This window comes from Chrysochloris asiatica, unplaced genomic scaffold (genome assembly GCF_000296735.1).
Source record: "Chrysochloris asiatica unplaced genomic scaffold, ChrAsi1.0 scaffold00004, whole genome shotgun sequence".
NCBI classification, from domain to species: Eukaryota; Metazoa; Chordata; class Mammalia; order Afrosoricida; family Chrysochloridae; genus Chrysochloris; species Chrysochloris asiatica.
Window position 1 is genome coordinate 36,050,902 of NW_006408522.1, and position 17,908 is coordinate 36,068,809.

At 44.4% G+C, this 17,908-nt stretch overlaps 1 protein-coding gene across 1 annotated transcript in view; it reads right to left on the minus strand.

Annotated features, from left to right (window-relative positions):
- Positions 1–980: 980 nt before the first annotated feature.
- Positions 981–17,908, minus strand: part of IVD (isovaleryl-CoA dehydrogenase) — a 22,535-nt gene continuing 5,607 nt past the window's right edge. Inside the window, exons 4-12 of the mRNA XM_006831769.1 lie at positions 15,232–15,401; positions 11,552–11,645; positions 11,033–11,169; positions 9,744–9,840; positions 7,794–7,887; positions 7,219–7,300; positions 2,348–2,452; positions 2,190–2,262; positions 981–1,422 (exon numbers count right to left, since the gene is read on the minus strand). Of these exons, the coding sequence (XP_006831832.1) occupies positions 1,289–1,422; positions 2,190–2,262; positions 2,348–2,452; positions 7,219–7,300; positions 7,794–7,887; positions 9,744–9,840; positions 11,033–11,169; positions 11,552–11,645; positions 15,232–15,401 (986 nt within the window). The 3' untranslated portion in view covers positions 981–1,288. The remainder of the gene's footprint in view (positions 1,423–2,189; positions 2,263–2,347; positions 2,453–7,218; positions 7,301–7,793; positions 7,888–9,743; positions 9,841–11,032; positions 11,170–11,551; positions 11,646–15,231; positions 15,402–17,908) is intronic.

A 17,908-nucleotide genomic window follows, 5' to 3' on the forward strand; every position in this document is an offset into this window, starting at 1 on the left:
CAGCCATGTTCCCCAGAACAGGGCTAAAAGCCAGACAGGAGGTCGCAGCAAGTAGATTGTTCTTTCCCCAAACACTAGCTTACCGACATATGGGTTTGCTTCACAATAAGCTTAACAAAATGGCTGCAGCCAATGTGCAGTTTTAACAAAATTAGCCATAGGATGTCCAGAGAAATGTATGTAGGCAGCCTCAGCTGGAGTTGAGCCAGTCAACCCAGGCAGGGCCTATGTCTGCCACCAAGAGTTAGCTGCTGACAGTCACATGGCTGGCCTCACAGTGCCCATGGCAAAGCAGGCTACTGTGGAGGCCAGACTAGCACTGAACAGCTCTCCGCCTGCGCTCTTGCCTCTGGTCCACAAGGGTGATCAGCAGCACAAGTCGCCAGAGTCCCACCCTAAAGAATGCCCTGGCGGGCTGCTGCAGAATCCCCCTCACAAGCTGTTGGGAGCAGATGCCTCTAGAATCAGGCAGAAACGAGAGCAGGCTCTCCTGTACCCTCTGAAAGTTCAAGCATATAGAAAAGGGCAATGCTTGTCTTTCCCAAGAATTGTTGTTGTTGTTAAATGCCATCGAGTCAATTACGACTCAGCGACCCTATATTGGGTTTACAAGGATTAGCTAGTGGGTTTGAGCTGCTGACCTTCAAGTTAAAATCAACCTTGTGCTCCAGTGCTTATCCTACAGCGTCATACCAGGTAGAAGGGGAGAAGGAAGCTGTCAGCCTAAAATTTGACTCAAAATCTGGGAGGAAATTCCACTAAACAAGCCCAATGGAAGTTAGGCAAGTGAGAAAACCCAAAAACCGCTAGTGGTTAGGTCCCTGCTCCCATTTACAATGGCAGTCACACTGATCCTTTTAAAGGATACCCATGTGCTAGATATGAGGTTTCTGGTGAACTTGAGCCTTGGCTTTTTGCCAAAGATTTACCCAAAGGAAAGAGGTGGCCACTGGCCAACCATAGGGAGTAGAGTGATCCATCTCAGAAGGTGTACAGCAAGGGCAGAGTCACCAAAACCTAGCCCCAACAGTCCCCGGAAAGCCCTGCTTCCTGCCAAATCCATTTGGAGTCATTGAGCACTTTTCAAGGTTGACCGGAAGCCCCAGCTGTGAGGCCCACAATACTTGGCAGCTGCTGTAGAGAACTCAGTTATGGAGAGGCCAGAGGGCTGAGGCAAAAGGGCAGGTAAGCAGCTGGGACTGCTTTGGGCAAGATACAAGAGCTGCCAGGTCTCTACTTCCAAAGAAAGGCCTCTAGGTGCTGGGAACAGTGGTGAAGGGTCTTGGGGCTAGTGGAAGTCTGCGTTGAAGGCTCTGCCGATGACCAGCCGCCGCACCTCGCTGGTCCCAGCCCCTATCTCATACAGCTTGGCATCTCGCAGAAAGCGACCCATGGGAAAGTCGTTGATGTAGCCATTGCCACCTGTAGCCAGGGTGTGGACAGAGAAGATAGAACAGAAGTGATGGACAGTGGGCCAACACAAAGAAAGCCAAGTGTATATGAAACAGGCTGGAGCTGGAGAGACAAACTAAAGGAAGCAGCAACAAGAGGTGGTGAGAGGGAGGGGTCCAGGGAATATCTGAGAGACGGAAGGGGTAGCAAAGGGTTGGGAAGCCATCTAGAGTGCTGGGTCACCCAGTAAAAAGAAGAGAACCACTGACAGACATGGAAAAGAAGGCACAAAAGACACTAGCGTAGTACCAACTAGGTTCCAGTCACAGGGAGGTTGTTATGTAATTACTTTAGTCAGTAAATGGCAGAGCCGGGATTCAAACCTAGGCTGTCTGGCTTGAGTCTGTGCTCTGAACCACTGTGCAGCATTGAAGTAGGGCTGTTCTACCTCTGAGGCATCTCTCATTCCCCATTTCCTAATGTCCATGGGGCTCGGGGAGAGGAAAAGCAGAGGGTGTTGTTGCTGAAGATACTAGCAACTGCAAGTATGGCCTCTAACAATTTTCTCATTTGCTTTCCTCCCATGACCTCCTAGAATTGAAGCAAAAAGATCTTAAAAGTTCCCGCTCAGTTACAAGGGGGTTTCAAAAAGTTCATAGAAAAGTTCCATTAACTTTTCATTCCATAACTTTTCAAAGCCCCCTTGTATGGCTGGCTTGGCACAGATAAGTAGAGAAGAAACTACAGGTGCTCCAAGGGTAAGCATAGTCCTGCAGTGCCGGGTGGGGACCACTCACCGAAACACTGGATGCCATCCAGAGCTACCTGCGTGGCGCACTCGGCTGAGTACAGAATCACAGCTGCACAGTCCTGTAGAGGGAGACCTAGGGTCAGCAGACCCCACCCACAACCGGCCCACTGCCTCGACCTCTCCCACCTGAGGGTCAGCCCTTACCTTGGCGGTGTAGTGGCCCTCATCACAGGCCTTGGCAACATTGTAGACGTACTGCCGACATGCCATGAGGCGGGTATACATGTCAGCCATCTTCCCTTGCATCAGCTGGGCACAAAAGTGGTGGGGAGGTCATGTCAATAGCCTCTCGGAACCCTTTCCCAAGTTACCGAAAGCAGGCCAGCACTAGAAACCTGACAGCAAGGAATGGGCACACTGGGCAGAGAGAGGGGCTGGGACTTGCCTAGGATGACTGTGGTGCAGTGAATTACTTAAGGTTTCTTCTAGCCATAGGCTTTGCAAACACCCACCAGATGGGTCTGGGTAATAGAAGGTGGAGGAGATGCTGGTGGATGATATGACTCACTTGTGGGTGATTGTTAACAGGACTGTGGTTGTAAACACTTGGGAGTGTAATGAGGGAATTGGTCATCCTGCTGGGTTTTAAATGAGCATTTCAGAAGCAGGAGGGGGATCTCACTACTATCAAAGAAGAGCCAGGAGTGGAGCACATCCTTTGGACCCCAAGATCCCTGCGCATTGAACCTCCTTGACCAGAGACAGAAAGCTGTGACTCTGGAGGAGCAGTAGAAGACAGCAGCAGCAGAACCAAGACCCAGAGCATGAGACAGAGCAGTGGACTTTGCGGCCCCAGGAGCAAGTAAAGCTGAGTAACTTTGGGCAGGTGGCTTGCTTGCAGGATGGGGTAACTCCAGACACTTAATTTTGGTAGCTAGAATTGCTGACCCAAAGAGCTAGAGCCAAGTGCCCTCAGGCTGAGGCTTATGGTACAGTAGTGTGCCCTGTGGATATTTATCAGCAGCCCTAACAGAGCTTTCAGACACTGGCCAGGCAGAGAGTCCTGCCTGTGGGCACAGCTGACGAGAGGCTGTCCTGACTAGAAGTGTTTCCTGAGCATTTCTGACTCTGAATGAATCTGTTAACGTCCCTGATAAACCCTGTACCTGTGAGCATGGTGCCCTAGTTAGGTGTGATCATTGCAGTGAATTATGGAACCCAGTGGCGTAGAGCATACTATGGGAGGGAGGGATGACAGCTGCCATTTCACTGTGGACTCTGCACTCGGAAAGGCCCTCGTGCCCTCCAAAACCATCCACCAAAATCCTCATCAATTTCCTATAGCTTCTCAGTCCAAAAACTGGCTAGAAATGTCACTCCCTTCCCTGACGCCTCTCCATGTCCCTGGCTGGTGCAAGAGGTTAAACAAAAGGAAGATGATTGAAGTTCACTCAGAGGCACCTCAGAAGAAAGGCTGGTGATCTACTTCCTAAAAATTAGCCACTGAAAACCCTATGGAGCACACTCTGACACACACAGGGTTGTCACTGCGTCATCACTGACAGCAGCTGTTGTTCTCCACAACCACAATACTTCACCCTCCAACTTCCTGTCTCCAAATACAATTAATCCTAAACAGGAAGTGAGGTGACAATGCAATATATTTCCTAAAAAATTCCATAGCCAGGAAGCATGCTGACAAAGGCTACCTACCTTTCCAGCAACGAATCTAATCCTGCTCAACCAAACCAAACCAAACCAAACCAATAGCCATCGAGTTGATTTCAACTCAGAGCAATGCAATATAGAATTCCCGAGACGGAAAATCTCCATGGGAGCAGACAGCCTCATCTTTCTCCTGAGAAGCAGCTGATGAGTTTGAACTACTGACCAAATCTTGCTGCTGTCATTTCTGACTCATATTAACCCTCCATGAAGTTTCTGCAGCCACCACTCATCTGTCAGTTTGTCGTACTGTGGTGACTTGTGTGTTGATGTGATTCCAGAAGCTATGCCACAGGTATTTTAGCAGGGTCATACATACTGGACAGGTTTCAGCTGAGTTTCCAGATGAAATATGACTAGGAAGAAGGAGAGACAGACTACTTCCAAATATTCAGTCACTCAAGACCTTATGTTCACTACTATTCAGCAGTGGAAACTATCAGCACCATAATACTGAATACTGAAACATGATGAAGAACACCAGAATATTGTCAGATATAGTGTTGGAAGATGGGCCCAGGTTGGAAGGCACTCAAAATACAACTGGGAAAGAGCTGCCTCCTCAAAGTAGAGTTCACCTCCTCAAAGCCTTTGAGACTTTCATTTACTGATGGGGCACAACTCAAAATGAAGAGAAACAGCTGTAAACAACCATTAATAATCAGAACATGGAATGTGCAAAGTATGAATCTTGGAAAACTGGAAATTGTCAATAAATAAATAAATAAAATGGAACAGAAACATAGATATTGTAGGCATTAGTGAACTGAAATAGACTAGTATTGGCCATTTTGAATCTGACAATCACATGATTTACTATGCTGGGAATAACACATTGAAGATGAATGGCATCGCAATCATCTTCAAAAAGAATATATCAAGATCTGTCTTGAAGTATAACAATGTCTGTGATAGGATAATAGCCACATGCCTACAAGGAAGATCAGTTAATCCACTATTAATCAAATTTATGCAACAACCTCAAAAGCCAATGATGATGAAATTGAAGAATCCTACCAACTTCTTCAGTCTGAAATTGATCAAATATGTAATCAAGATGTATTGATAATTACTGCTGATTGGAATACAAAGGTTAGAAACAAAGAGGAAATCAGAAGTTGGAAAATAGGGCCTAGGTGATAGAAATGATGCTGGAGACTGCATGATAGAATTTTGCAAGACAAATGACTTCTTCACTGCAAATACCTTTTTCAAACAACATAAAAGATGACTATATACATGGACTTCACCAGATAGAATACTAGGAATCAAATTGACTACATCTGTGGAAAACGATAGTGGAAAAGCTCCATATCATCAGTCAAAATAAAGCCAGGAGCAAAGTGTGGAACCATGAATTCAATTGCTCATGTGCAAGTTCAGGCTGAAGTTCAAGTCTACGAGAGCCAAAATATGACCTTGAACTCATCCACCCGAATGCAGATATCATCGGATTTGATGCATTAGACACTAAAGACTGAAGACCCAAAGAGTTGTGTGATGACATCAAGAACATCACACAGGAAGAAAGCAAAAAGTCATTAGAAGACAAGAAGTAAAAGACCAAAATGGATCTCAGAAGAGAATCTGAAATGTGTTCTCCAGTGTAGAGATGCTAGAGCAAATGGGAGAAATGAGTAGATAAAAGACCTGAACAGAAAATTGTAAAGGTCAGCTTGAGAAGACAAAGTCAAATATTATAATGAAATGTGCAAAGACCTGGAGTTAGAAAAATAAAAGGGACGTTCCCTCAGCATTTCTCAAGCTGAGGGAACTGAAGAAAAAATTCAAGCCTCGACTTGTAGTATGAAAGAATTCTATGGGCAAAACACTGAATGATGCAGAAAACATCAAGAATACACAGAATCACTGTACCAAAAAGAAATGGTCAATATTGAACCATTTCAAGAGGTAGCATGTAATCAAGAGCCAATGACGCTGAAGGATGAAGTCCAATGTACATTGAAGGCATTGGCAAAGAACAAGGGCACCAGGAATTGATGAAATATAAATTGTAATCTTTCAACTGATGTGGCACTGGAGGCACTCACTCATGCTAAGAAATTTGGAAGACAGTTACCTGGCCAACTGACTGGAAGAGACCCATATTTGCGTCCATTCCAAAGAGAGGTGATCCAACGGGATGCGTAAATCATAGGACAGTATCATAATATCACATGCAAGTAAAATTTTGCTAAAGATAATATAAAAATGGCTGCAACCATATTTTGACAGAGAACTTCCAGAGGTTTAAGCCAGATTCAGAAGAAGATGTGGAATGAGGGATTATCATTGCTGAGATCAGGTGTGGATCTTGGTTGAAAGCAAAGAATACCAGAAAGATGTTTACTTGTGCTTTGACTACGTAAAGGCTTTTGATTGTGTGGATCGTAACAGACTATGGACAACACTGAGGAGAATGAATATTCTGGAACACTTAATTGTGCTCATGAAGAAACTGTACATAGACCAAGAGACAGTTGTTCGAACAGAACAAAGGAACACTGACTGGTTTTAAATTAGGAATGGTGTGCACCAGGTTGTATTCTTTCACCAGACTTATTCAATCTGTATGCTGTGCAAATAATTCAAGAAACTGGATTATGTGAAGAACATGGCATCAGGATTGGAAGAAGACTCATTAACAGCCTGTGATATGCAGATGATACATACAGCCTTGCTTGCTGAAAGTGAGGAGAACTTTACGCAAGCCATGGTATTTTCAATAACCTCATAAGCACGTGAAAGCTGGACAGTGAATAAGGAAGACCAGAGAAGAATTGATGCATTTGAATTATGGTGTTGGAGGAAAATATTAAAAATACCATGAACTGCCAAAAGAATAAATAAATTTGTTTTGAAAGCATTCCAGAGTGCTCCCTGGAAGCCAGGATGGCCAGGTATCATCTCTCATACTTTGGACATGGTATCAGGAGGGACTAGTCCCTGGAGAAGGACATCATGCTTGGTGAAATGAAGGGTCAGAGAAAAAGAGGAAGACCCCAATGAGATGGATTGACAGTGGCAGCAGCAATGGGCTCAAACGTAGTAACAATCGTGAGGTTGGCGCAGGACCAGGCAGTGTTTCATTCTGTTGTGCATAGGGTCACTATGACTTGGTACTGACTTGATGGCACCTAACAACAACAAACTTCCCACAAAGCAGCTTGTGGGTTTAAATTGCTAACACTGCAGTTAGCAGTCCAGTGTTTATCCTACAGCAGAGCCACCCCAGAACTCCTGCAAGAGGACAATAAAAGTCGTCAGCGCATGCCCTGTTTCCTCATTTATTCACTAGGAAAGTATTAACCCAATGAAAGTGTATACGTCAACCAAAACATCCCACTTACCTGGAAGTGGCCGATCTTCTGGCCGAAGGCTTCTCTCACATGTAGGTAGGGAATGGTGTGGTCAAGGACAGACTGCATGAGCCTGCCAGAGAGAGAAAGACACTGGGGAGGGGTCTCATTGTCCTACCACTGCCACTATGGGCAGCAAAAGGCCAACGTGGGGAGGTGTTGGGGAGACTCAGCAAGATAAGGAATTGGAGTCCCAGAAAGGAAAAAAGGAATGTAAGAAACTCATCTTCCTTCCCTATTATGGTGCCCATGTTCCACCTAGCATATATGCCCCTTCCTCTTGAGCCAGGCATGGCAGTGGTAAAGCCTGGGTGGTGCATGGGTATTAGAGCTCAAGCATCCTATTTCACATCCTTGAATAACTAAGCAATATTGTTCCTTAGGCCTTAGCTCTATCTCTTCTGAGTAAAGAAATGACACATGGGAAACAGAGGTTTCTTTTGTTCGTAGGGGAGAGAGTGCATTTCCTTGTCCCCACCCCCACTTCCCCAAAGAGAAGGCATACTGCTGCTTCTGATGGCACAAACTATCAAGGAGCCCTTAAGAGCCCAGCTTCTAACACTTACCCGAGCGGTCCTCCAGCCAGCACCAGCCTTTCCAGGTCCAGCCCACTCATCAGCACGTACACGCCCTTACTCAAGTGGCCCAGAATGTTGGGAGCTGCAAGGAACATAGCTGGTCAGGGGTAGGAGGACTGTCCACAGCCTCCTCTTTTTATGAAAGGTAATGTGGTAATGTGGCTTTCACACAAAGGTACGAAAATAGGTCATTTGACCTTCAGCTAGGATTCTAGGTGAGAACAGAAAAGATCCAGTTTACCACTTCAAGGCAGAAATGGAGTTTCCTAAGAGGAGCTTGTTAGAGGGACCATCATACCACCACAAGACCAGATACAAAGCTCCAAGTTGTTCCATCATTTCCCTTCTCCTGGGATACTGTGGATATGAGAACCAATGAAGCTAGTTTGGATTCCAAGTCAGCAACCCCCTCCTCATTTGTCTTTTTTTTCCCCTCTCTTTGCTAAACTCGTTCAGAGAACCAGCGTGACCATCACTGCAATTTGAGATACTCCCTACCTCCCCCACACATCCTGCTCCCTTTCTGGGTTTTCTCTGAGGTATAGCCTCAGGCAGGACCTCCCCCCAGTTCTGAGGGCAGACAGAGAGATAGTGGGTCAAGATGATGAAAGCAAGAAATGGGGAAAGCAGAGAAAGTAAGAGGCCAGCAAGGCCAGTGTGAACAGTCTGATTCCTAGAACACACACACACACAAAGACCAGAGGCATCAAACTCCGCCCATGCCCAGCAGCCTCCAGAGATTCAGGGGAAGACCAGGTGTCTGGGGGACATTACAGTCCTTCCTGGCATGAAAAGTGAGGGCTAGGCCAAGACCAAGGCCAAGTGGGTTCTGCTTTCGGGGCACATTAACTATGAGCCAGTACGGTTGTGATGGCAGGCACCAGGCTCCAGAAACTTGTTCTCCACATCCATGTAGCTAGAGTGAGCCAAATTTCCTGCTACCATCACTTTAAAGAACCTGGTGGCTTAGGGGAGTCCCTTCACCACTCAACTGAAGGTACTTGGACTTGTAGCCTCAAGTGCCACAATAAATGAATTAGATGGCTAGAGCCACGACTCAGGATAGAGACATCAACAGCCTGGGAATATCATTAAACCGTGGTAGAGAAGCATAAGGTCTACGTGTCCAGTGTGCAGGAACCTCTTAAGTTCTTTTTATACCTGTATCCATAGAAGAACCAGAGAATTGCTCTGATCCAATGCCCCAGGTGGTGCTTTCAAGATGCTTTGTCCAGGATATGGGCTACTGACAGAATCGCTGAGCACAGAACCAGCCTATCCAGCCTGACACTGGATGGCCAGGGGCAGGAACCCAAGTACATAAAGCTGTCTGAATGTTCCTGTCGGCAAAAGCGTCTCACTGACCTATCTCGATGTATGCTCCTGTAGTTAAGACATACTTTTGCGGGGATAACAGACTGTGGGGGAGAAGTATGGTCTATGGCAGAGGCCCAAAGCAAACCTAAGCCTCACTCACAACTGACTGGTGTGCCAGTTTCCCCACTACGACACCTGGTGTTGGTGTCAAATTTCTATTACACTTCAGCAAGCAAAATGCTCCAACTCAAACTGAACTGCCTTCTTTCCACCGAGTCCAGTGTCCCTGAGCTCATTCAGATGGCTTTTAGCATCATTAATGAAGAACTTTTACAGGCTGTACAGACAAACATACAAATAAGACAGTCTGAAGAACCAACTCAAGCACAGTGTGTTTTCCACATTTGATCTTAATCACAGTCAGGCACAAAACATCAAGAGCTCTGTAGGAAGGACAGCTGTCCAGCAGTCCTGGGAGCACATGTACGGTCCAGGGTGTACTCATAACAGTGGTAAATCCAGTCAGCCACTAACTAGAAAAGCAGCTTTCTTAGTGTGAGAAAAGCCATAGCAGCATGTGATGGCGTCAGGTTGGGGGCTCCCCCATTCTCAGATACTCACCAGGAACCTTGCAGTCCTCAAAGATTAGCTCACAGGTGTTAGAGCCCCTCATCCCCAACTTGTCCAGCTTCTTAGAGGTGCTAAAGCCAGGCATGCCCTTCACATGAAACAGAAGGTGGCCCCAATTACAGATAAGCCCTTCCCAGGGGGATAATAAGGGATGGCCCCAAGGAAGGTGTCCACCTTCCCATCAAGGCCCCGCATTGGCAAGGTACACTAGCACCTTCTTTGGCAGTGGGGAGATTACTCCAATTCTGTAACCTCTAATAGCACTATGAGCCCACCCTCATCCCAGCCTCCTTCCCACTGAAACCCCCAGTTCCCAGAGCCTTCCTTACCCTCCCTAGCTCAGGGGAAATCACCTTCCAAGAAACATTCAATAGCTCATTCAACTCATTGGTTCCCTAGGTCTTTGGCCAGTAAAAGCTAACTGAATCTTACTCAGGCTCAATCTAGCTGTCTGCTTGCTTTGACCCAGGCTTGTGATGTAATATGTTCCCAGGTAGAGTTGTTCCCTTCCCCTCCACGAAAGAGTGGAGTTTATGACCTTAAGATCGCCAACCCTAGCTGGGCTCTTTTGGTTAGTCTAGGTTCTTCTCCTCTAATCTCAGTCAGAAACTTTTCCACATCCTATGGAGGGTACTGCAAACCTTTACCACTCCACTGAACTCTACCAGCTCCCGAGCCAAGCCTCAGACTCTGTGGTCTACAACTGGAGTCATTAGAAAGGTGGTTCCTCTGCAACCACCTGTCCCATTCTCATACCCACCACCCCAACTCACCAACGGCTTTTACTCACTCTCTTCTACCAATCTATTTCTCCCTTCTCTTAATTTCCTTTCTTCTTGTATTGAAAACTTTGCTCAGTTTGCCCCCAAGATTTTAATATTAGCTCCTGTTCTAGTTCAGTCTCGTTTATACTGCCAATATTTTTGAAGGTACAGTCTTCATTCACGGTCTCCATTTCTATCCACCTCACACCACAGCTGGTGTCCTCCAGTTTACCAATGTCATACTAATAGCAAAGTCCAGCAGCTTCCTTTCAGGTCTACTCCCTGACCTGTGTGTCTGTGGACGTGGATACCTCACCATCTTCAGACCTGGCCCATCTTCCCTGGACCCCTCAGATTCTGCTTTATGGTCACCCTCTCTTCCTTACACCTCTGTCCCAGGGAGCCCTGGCAGAGCACACAACACTGACTGTACTTGCAAAGGCTGAAGGGAGCCATCTCTGGTACCACTGTATTTAAATGGGAAGACCTCCTGTACACATATCCATCTTCACTCACCTTCTCCACGATGAAGGCTGTGATGCCACGAGAAGCTGGCACAGCAGCCATATCTGTCTTGGCATAAACAATAAGGACATCTGCATCGGGGCCATTGGTAATCCAGAACTTGTTGCCATTCAAGATGTAGTGATCTCCTACAGGCAAAGTGGTTAGCTGTTTGCTCAAGCTGTCATGACCTGTCTCAGGCAGTCACAAAACTCAGGCTGAGGCAGCTGCTCAGCAGGGAAGTAGTTCTGGGAACCCAACAGAGGCCACTCCCAATTGCTGCTCCCTCCTGTCCTGTTGCTATCAAGTCGATTCCTAGTGATCCCTGTAGGAAAGAGTAGAACTGCCCATAGGGATTCCAAAGCTGGAAGCAGACTGCCACAGTTTTCCTCCACAGAGCGGCTGCTGGGTTAGAACCACCAAAAACAGATTTGGGATAGCAGCTGATATTTAACCCCAAAGGCACTGTTGCTCCCTAGACCTGGATAAAGTCTGTTCCTCTGCCCTTCCAGCTCCCAAGAGTAACCTCACCTTTCTTTTCTGCTTTTAGCTTCATGGAGACAACATCAGAGCCAGCATTGGGCTCACTCATGGCCAGGGCTCCAATGTACTCACCGCTGATCAGCTGTTAGGAAAATCACAAAGGGTTTGTTATGACTTCAAAAGTACCCTACAGGAGCTCACGTAACTTCTCCTTCTTGCCTGTCCACATATGTTCCTTCAAGCTTCTCTTTCAGACCATGGCATTAGTAAAGTCCTAGGAAAGAAGCCGAGTATCTACAGGCTACAATCACTCTCCTATGATTGGGAGCTAGTCTTCTTTTTCCATTTCTTAAAAATGCTCTTAAACGTAAAACCTAAAACTAAAAAGACTATCAAGGAAAAACCAGGGATAAACTTAGGAGTCCTAATACATGACATAAATAAACTATCTCAGACATAACTAAAAACACACAAACAGCAGAAGACAAACTAGATGGCTGGGGCTTCCTAAAAATTACACACTTGGGTACATCAAAAAACTTTTACCAAAAGACTGAAAAAGAAAACACACAGACCAGGAAAAAATTTTTGGCAAAATATATCAGACAATAAATGTATAACGTAAAACTACAAAGATCATCAATGAAAAAAATCCCTATTTCTTTCAACAAACTTAGGCTCTAATACATGGCATACATACACTAACAAACATTGCAAAAAACACACAAACAGTAGAAGACAAAATAGATAATTAGGACTCACTAAGAATTAGAAACTTATGTGCATCAAAAGATTTTTCCAAAAAGTAAAAAGGGAGCCCAGAGACTGGGAAAAATTTTTTGCAATGACATATCAGACATGGGACTAATCTCTAAAATGTATAGAAAACTTGTCCTGGTGTGGTGCTGCAGGTTAATGCGCTGGACTGCAAGGTCGGTTTGAAATGCAAGGTCTGTGGTTCAAACTCACCAGTTGCTCCTAGGAATTTACAGGTTAGAGGGTAGACACATGTTATCTTGGGTGACAGGACGGGCAATATACAAGAAAAGGGAGAGTGGCAGATGAACAATAAAGACAAGACTAGGTTTGCATAGCCTAAATGGGATAGAGGTAAACAGTGATTATATACAACCTTGGGACCTGTTCCATTGATACCTGTTGACCTTGAGATGACAGAGAGAAGAGAAGAGCTGGCTGGTCTGAAGTTTAGGGAGATGTGTGAACTCCCAAGCCCACAGGTGCTGACCTAGCCACTGGGGGCTAGAGTTGAGAGTTAAGGATGCCAGCTGGTCTGAAGTGCTGGGAGACATGAGTGAACTTCCAAATTTGCAGCTAGTACCCATTTGACCTGGAGTCCTGGTGTGATGCTGTGGGTTAATGTGCCAGACTGCAAAGCTGTTTGAACTGCAAGGTCGGTGGTTCAAGCTCACCAGCTGCTCCTCTGAAACCCTATACAGAGTTGCTATGTGTTGGAATCAACTCAACAGCACTTAACAACAATACCCATTTGACCCAGCTTGGCTGCCAGCTGACCAGAACTCAACCAGATGAGATAAACATGCTTGATATTGTGAGCAAGTGTTAATTACTAGAGTTTGATGAACTGGACCTTTGCTTATGGATGCAGTTGCTCAAAATTCCAACTGGAATGGAAGGATTCTTCATCTCAAAGAACAAGTTTGCGTCCTCAGTGTACTGGGTTAATAGGTACAGGCAATCAAGACATTGACTATCAAAACTGGGGGACTATAAAGGCATGAAGTGGCTGGCTTACAAGCTTTCTTTCATGAGTGTGCTTTGTTTCATAATGAGGGGGATGAGGTAGAATCCACACTGAATAGTTCTCCTCTTCTCAGTTGGATCTGGTGAAAGGGTGCGGGTGATGATACCAATAAGATTTGAGATTCAATTGTGAGTAACTGTTAACAGGATTAGTTGTGATTGTCGCAATGGTAATTGTAGAAGATGTGTAACTAAAACAGGGGAGTAGTTAAATCTTTCATTTCAGGAACAGACAATCCCAGGACCATCAAGAAGGAAGAGTAGGAGTGGAGCATGAGAGCCTACCTAAAATGCAGCAACAGCAGACATGGTGGCAGAGGTGAAGGCATGGAGAGACAGAGCAGTTGTGGGCTCTATGCCCATGGGCTGAGTAAGGCTATACGCACGCGGAGGCTGGCTTGAAGAATATGCCCTTTAGGACAGGTACATGAACATACATTTTTTGGTTTTTGTATACATCCAATATTTTTGCTTTGTTCATTTGTGAAATCTAAGATGTAAAAGGGGAGCCACATGGAGGAAGTAGGATAACTGTTGTTGAGAGACTGTTGTAATCATTGAAATGAAACAAAGCGTATAATGTGTTGAATGTAAAGCCAATGATCTTATTCATCAACCTTCACTCAAAGCACAATAAAAAGTTAAAAAAATTTAAATTAAATTAAAAAAAATAATGTATCAGACAAGGCACTACCCTTAACATCTACAGAAAACTTGATCACGTCAACAACAACACAATAACTAATCAAAAACGAGCCCAGGGACATGAACAGATGCTTCAACAAAGGCATTCAGGCAGCCAACAAACGCATGAAGACATGCTCAAGATCATTAGTCATTGTTGTTAAGTGCCGTTGAGTCAGTTCCGACCCATAGTGACCCTGTATAAGGTTTCCGAGAAGTAGCTGGTGAGCTTGAACCACCGACTGCAGTTCAAACGGCTTTGCAGTCTGGCGCATTAACCTACAGCGCCATAGAGATATCCAAATCAAAACAATGAGTTATCATCATCCGTGCATTAACAGCAAAGTTAAAAAAAAAAAAATGCTGGTGAAGGTGTAGAGACTGCACCCTCCGTACACTGGTAGTGGAATTATAAAATGGAACCACCACTGTGGAAAAAGGTATCGTGCTTCCTTAGAAAGTTGGAAATAGAAATATCATATGACTCAGCAACCCCAACTTGTTTACGAGGGGGCTTCAAAAAGGTTTTCACACAAGTCAGAAACATTCTTTGATGGTTATCAGGTGGTAGACACATATTCACTTGGGTGAAAGGGAGGCAGTGCTAGGGGGCTTCAAAAGCCTCATGGAAAAACAGAATTAAAAGAGAAAGGAATTTTTCCATGAGCTTTTTGAAGTCCCCTCATACACAAAGGAGGAGGTCAGCCAAAAATGGAGAAGGTAAAAAAGAAGACACTGAAAGGGGAAAAAAAAGTTCTTCAAATGTTGTCTTCTGACTCCAATACCAGGGGTTTGGGCCCCATTTTGAATTTTTTTAAGTCAAATTTATTGAAAACCTGTATTTTTAAAATTGTTGTGTGATTTAATTAATTTGTAGATGTTCTTCCTGTATAGGCAAGTCTCTAGATTTCCTTTTTTTATCCTAAATAACATTTTATTGAGTTTCTGGTGAAAAATTACACAGCAAATTAGGCTTCCATTTGACAATTTCTACACAGATTGTTCAATGACTCTAGCTACACCCTCTACAATGTGTCAGCCTTCTCTTTAACTCCTTTCTGGTTGTTCAGTTTAATGTAGTGGATTTTGTTACTTTTGAAGACCTTTGACGTAACTAAAGAAAATCTTTGGCCCTTTTCTTATATTTGGTTCCAGGCAGAAGGCTACAGAAAGCAAGTATGAGCGGCCCTCATCCACAGGGGTGAGAGCCTCATGGCCAATGGCTGAGATCAGTGGGTGCGTCTCCAATTCCATTTCCTCACCTTGGGGAGATACTTCTCCTTCTGGGCCTCATTCCCATTGCGCACAAGTTGGTTGATGCAGAGGTTGGAGTGGGCACCGTAACTGAGTCCTACAGCTGCAGAAGCTCGGGATATCTCTTCCATTACCACCACATGATCCAGATAGCCCAGGCCTGAGCCGCCATACTGAACTGGGGGGGGGGGAGGCAGGGGGAGGAGTAGAGCAGGGGAGAAAAAACAAACAACAGCAGAGATTCAAATGGAACATTGTTAAGACTCTTACATTTACTAGCAAAAAATAAACATTTGTTCAACCACGATTTATAGACTCCCATTGACCTGGAGATGAGAGAAAGAGGAAGGACTGGTGGTCTGAAGAGTGACAAGACCTGGGGATTCCTGAGCCCATGGACTAGGACATAGCCACAGAGGGCTAGAGCTGAGAGTGAAGCATCCAGCTGACATGAAGTAAAGGGAGATGCAAAAGAACATCCAAACTTGCAGATAGTACCCATTTGACCTAGCCTTAATGGCTTGATAATCAGAACTCAACTAGAGGAAGATAAAAAAAATTTTTTTTGTTGTTAAAAGGAAATGTGTATAAATTGCTACAATTTGATGAACTTGACCTATACTTATGGATGTAGTAGCTCAAAATACCAACTGAGAGGGAAGGAGTCTTTACATCAAGTATCAGTCCTATCCCCTCTGTATACAGGGTAGATAGGGACATGCAACTTAGGCATTAGTTACCTAAAATGAGGGGTCGATAAAGGTACGAAGTGACTGGCTTACATGTTTTCAAGAGGGAGTTTAGTTTAAGGGTGTGCAGGGGAAGGTAGAATCTATACTGAATAGCTTTCATATTGTCTAGATGGGTCTGGTGAAAAGAGATAGGGATAACATTCTTATGATTCAATAGTTAGTAATTGTTATAATGACTAATTGTGACTGTCACAACTGTAAAGGTAAAAGTTTGTAACAAAAATGGGGGAGTAGTTAATCTTATAGCACAGAAACAGAGGACCCTAGGATCATCAAGGGAGAAGAACACAAGCGGAATGCGGGACCCTATCCAATGGAGTCCTGGTGTGGCACTGTGGGTTTATGCGCCAGACTGCAAAGCCATTTGAACTGCAAGGTCGGCGGTTCAAGCTTACCAGCCACTCCTTAGAAACCTATACAGGGTTGCTATGGGTCGTAATTGACTCGATGGCACTTAACAACAACATCAAACAACTTCTTCAGTCTGAAATTGATCAAACATGCAATCAAAATGCCTTGATAATTACTAGTGATTCAAATGGAAAAGTTAGGAACAAAGAGGAAGAATCAGTAGTTGTAAAATATGGCCTTGGTGATAAGAGATGCTACTGGAGATTGCATAAGAGAATTTTTTAAGACTTAGGACTTATTAATTAAAAATGCTTTTTACAAAGACATAAACTGACTATACGTGCGGACCTCACCAGATAGAAAACACAGGAATCAAGTTGACTACGTCTGTGGGGAGAGACAATGGAGCAGCTCAATATCATAAGTCAAAACAATGTCAGGGGTTGATATGGAACATATCCAGATCAACTGCTCACATGCAAGCTGGAGCTGAAAAAAAGGAAAACAAACTCATGAGAGCCACCACCACTCGTCTGTCAGTTTGTTATACTGTGGTGGCTTGTGAGTTGCTGTGATTCTGGAAGCTATGCCATGGGTATTTTAAATACCAGCAGGGTCACCCATGGTGGACAGGTTTCACATGAGCTTCCAGATGAACACAGACTAGGAAGGAGTGACGAACTACTTCCAAATATTTAATCACTGAAAACCTTATGAATAGTAAAGAAACACTGTCAGATATAGTGCCAGAAAATGAGCCCCTCAGGTTGGAAGGCACTCAAAATGTGACTGGAGAAGAGCTGCCTCCTCAAAGTACAGTTGACTGTGATGACACGAATGGATTAAAGCCCGTGGGAGTAAAACCCGTGGGACCTTCATTTGCTGATGGGGCACAACTCAAAATGAAGAGAAACAGCTCTAAACATCCACTGAAAATAGGAACACAGAATGTACAAAGTATAAATCTGGGAAAATTGGAAGTTGTTAAAAATGTAATGAAACGCATAAACATCGATATCTTAGGCATTAGTGAGCTGAAATGGACTGGTATTGGCCATTTTGAATCTGATGACCTCATGGTTTACTATGCCGAAAATGACAAATTGAAGAAGAATGGTGTTGCATTGATCAGTCATGAGGTACAACGCTGTCTGTGATAGGATAATATCCATGCGACTACAGGCAAGACCAATTAATACCACTATTATTCAAATTTACACACCAACCACTATAGCCAGTGAGGATGAAAAGAGAAAAATTCTACCAACTTCTTCAATCTGAAATTGATCAAACATGCAATCAAGATTTATTTATCATTACTGGTGATTGGAATGCAAAGGTTGGGAGCAAAGAGGAAGGAACAGTAGTTGGAAAATATGGCCTTGGTGATAGAAATGATGCTGGAGAACGCATGATAGAATTCTGCAAAATCAATGATTTGTTCATTTCAAATACCTTCTTTAGACATCACAGGAGACAACTACACACATGGATCTCACCAGACAGAATACATAAAAATCCAATTGACTACATCTGCAGAAAGAGACAATGGAAAATCTCCATATCATCAGTTAAAACAAGG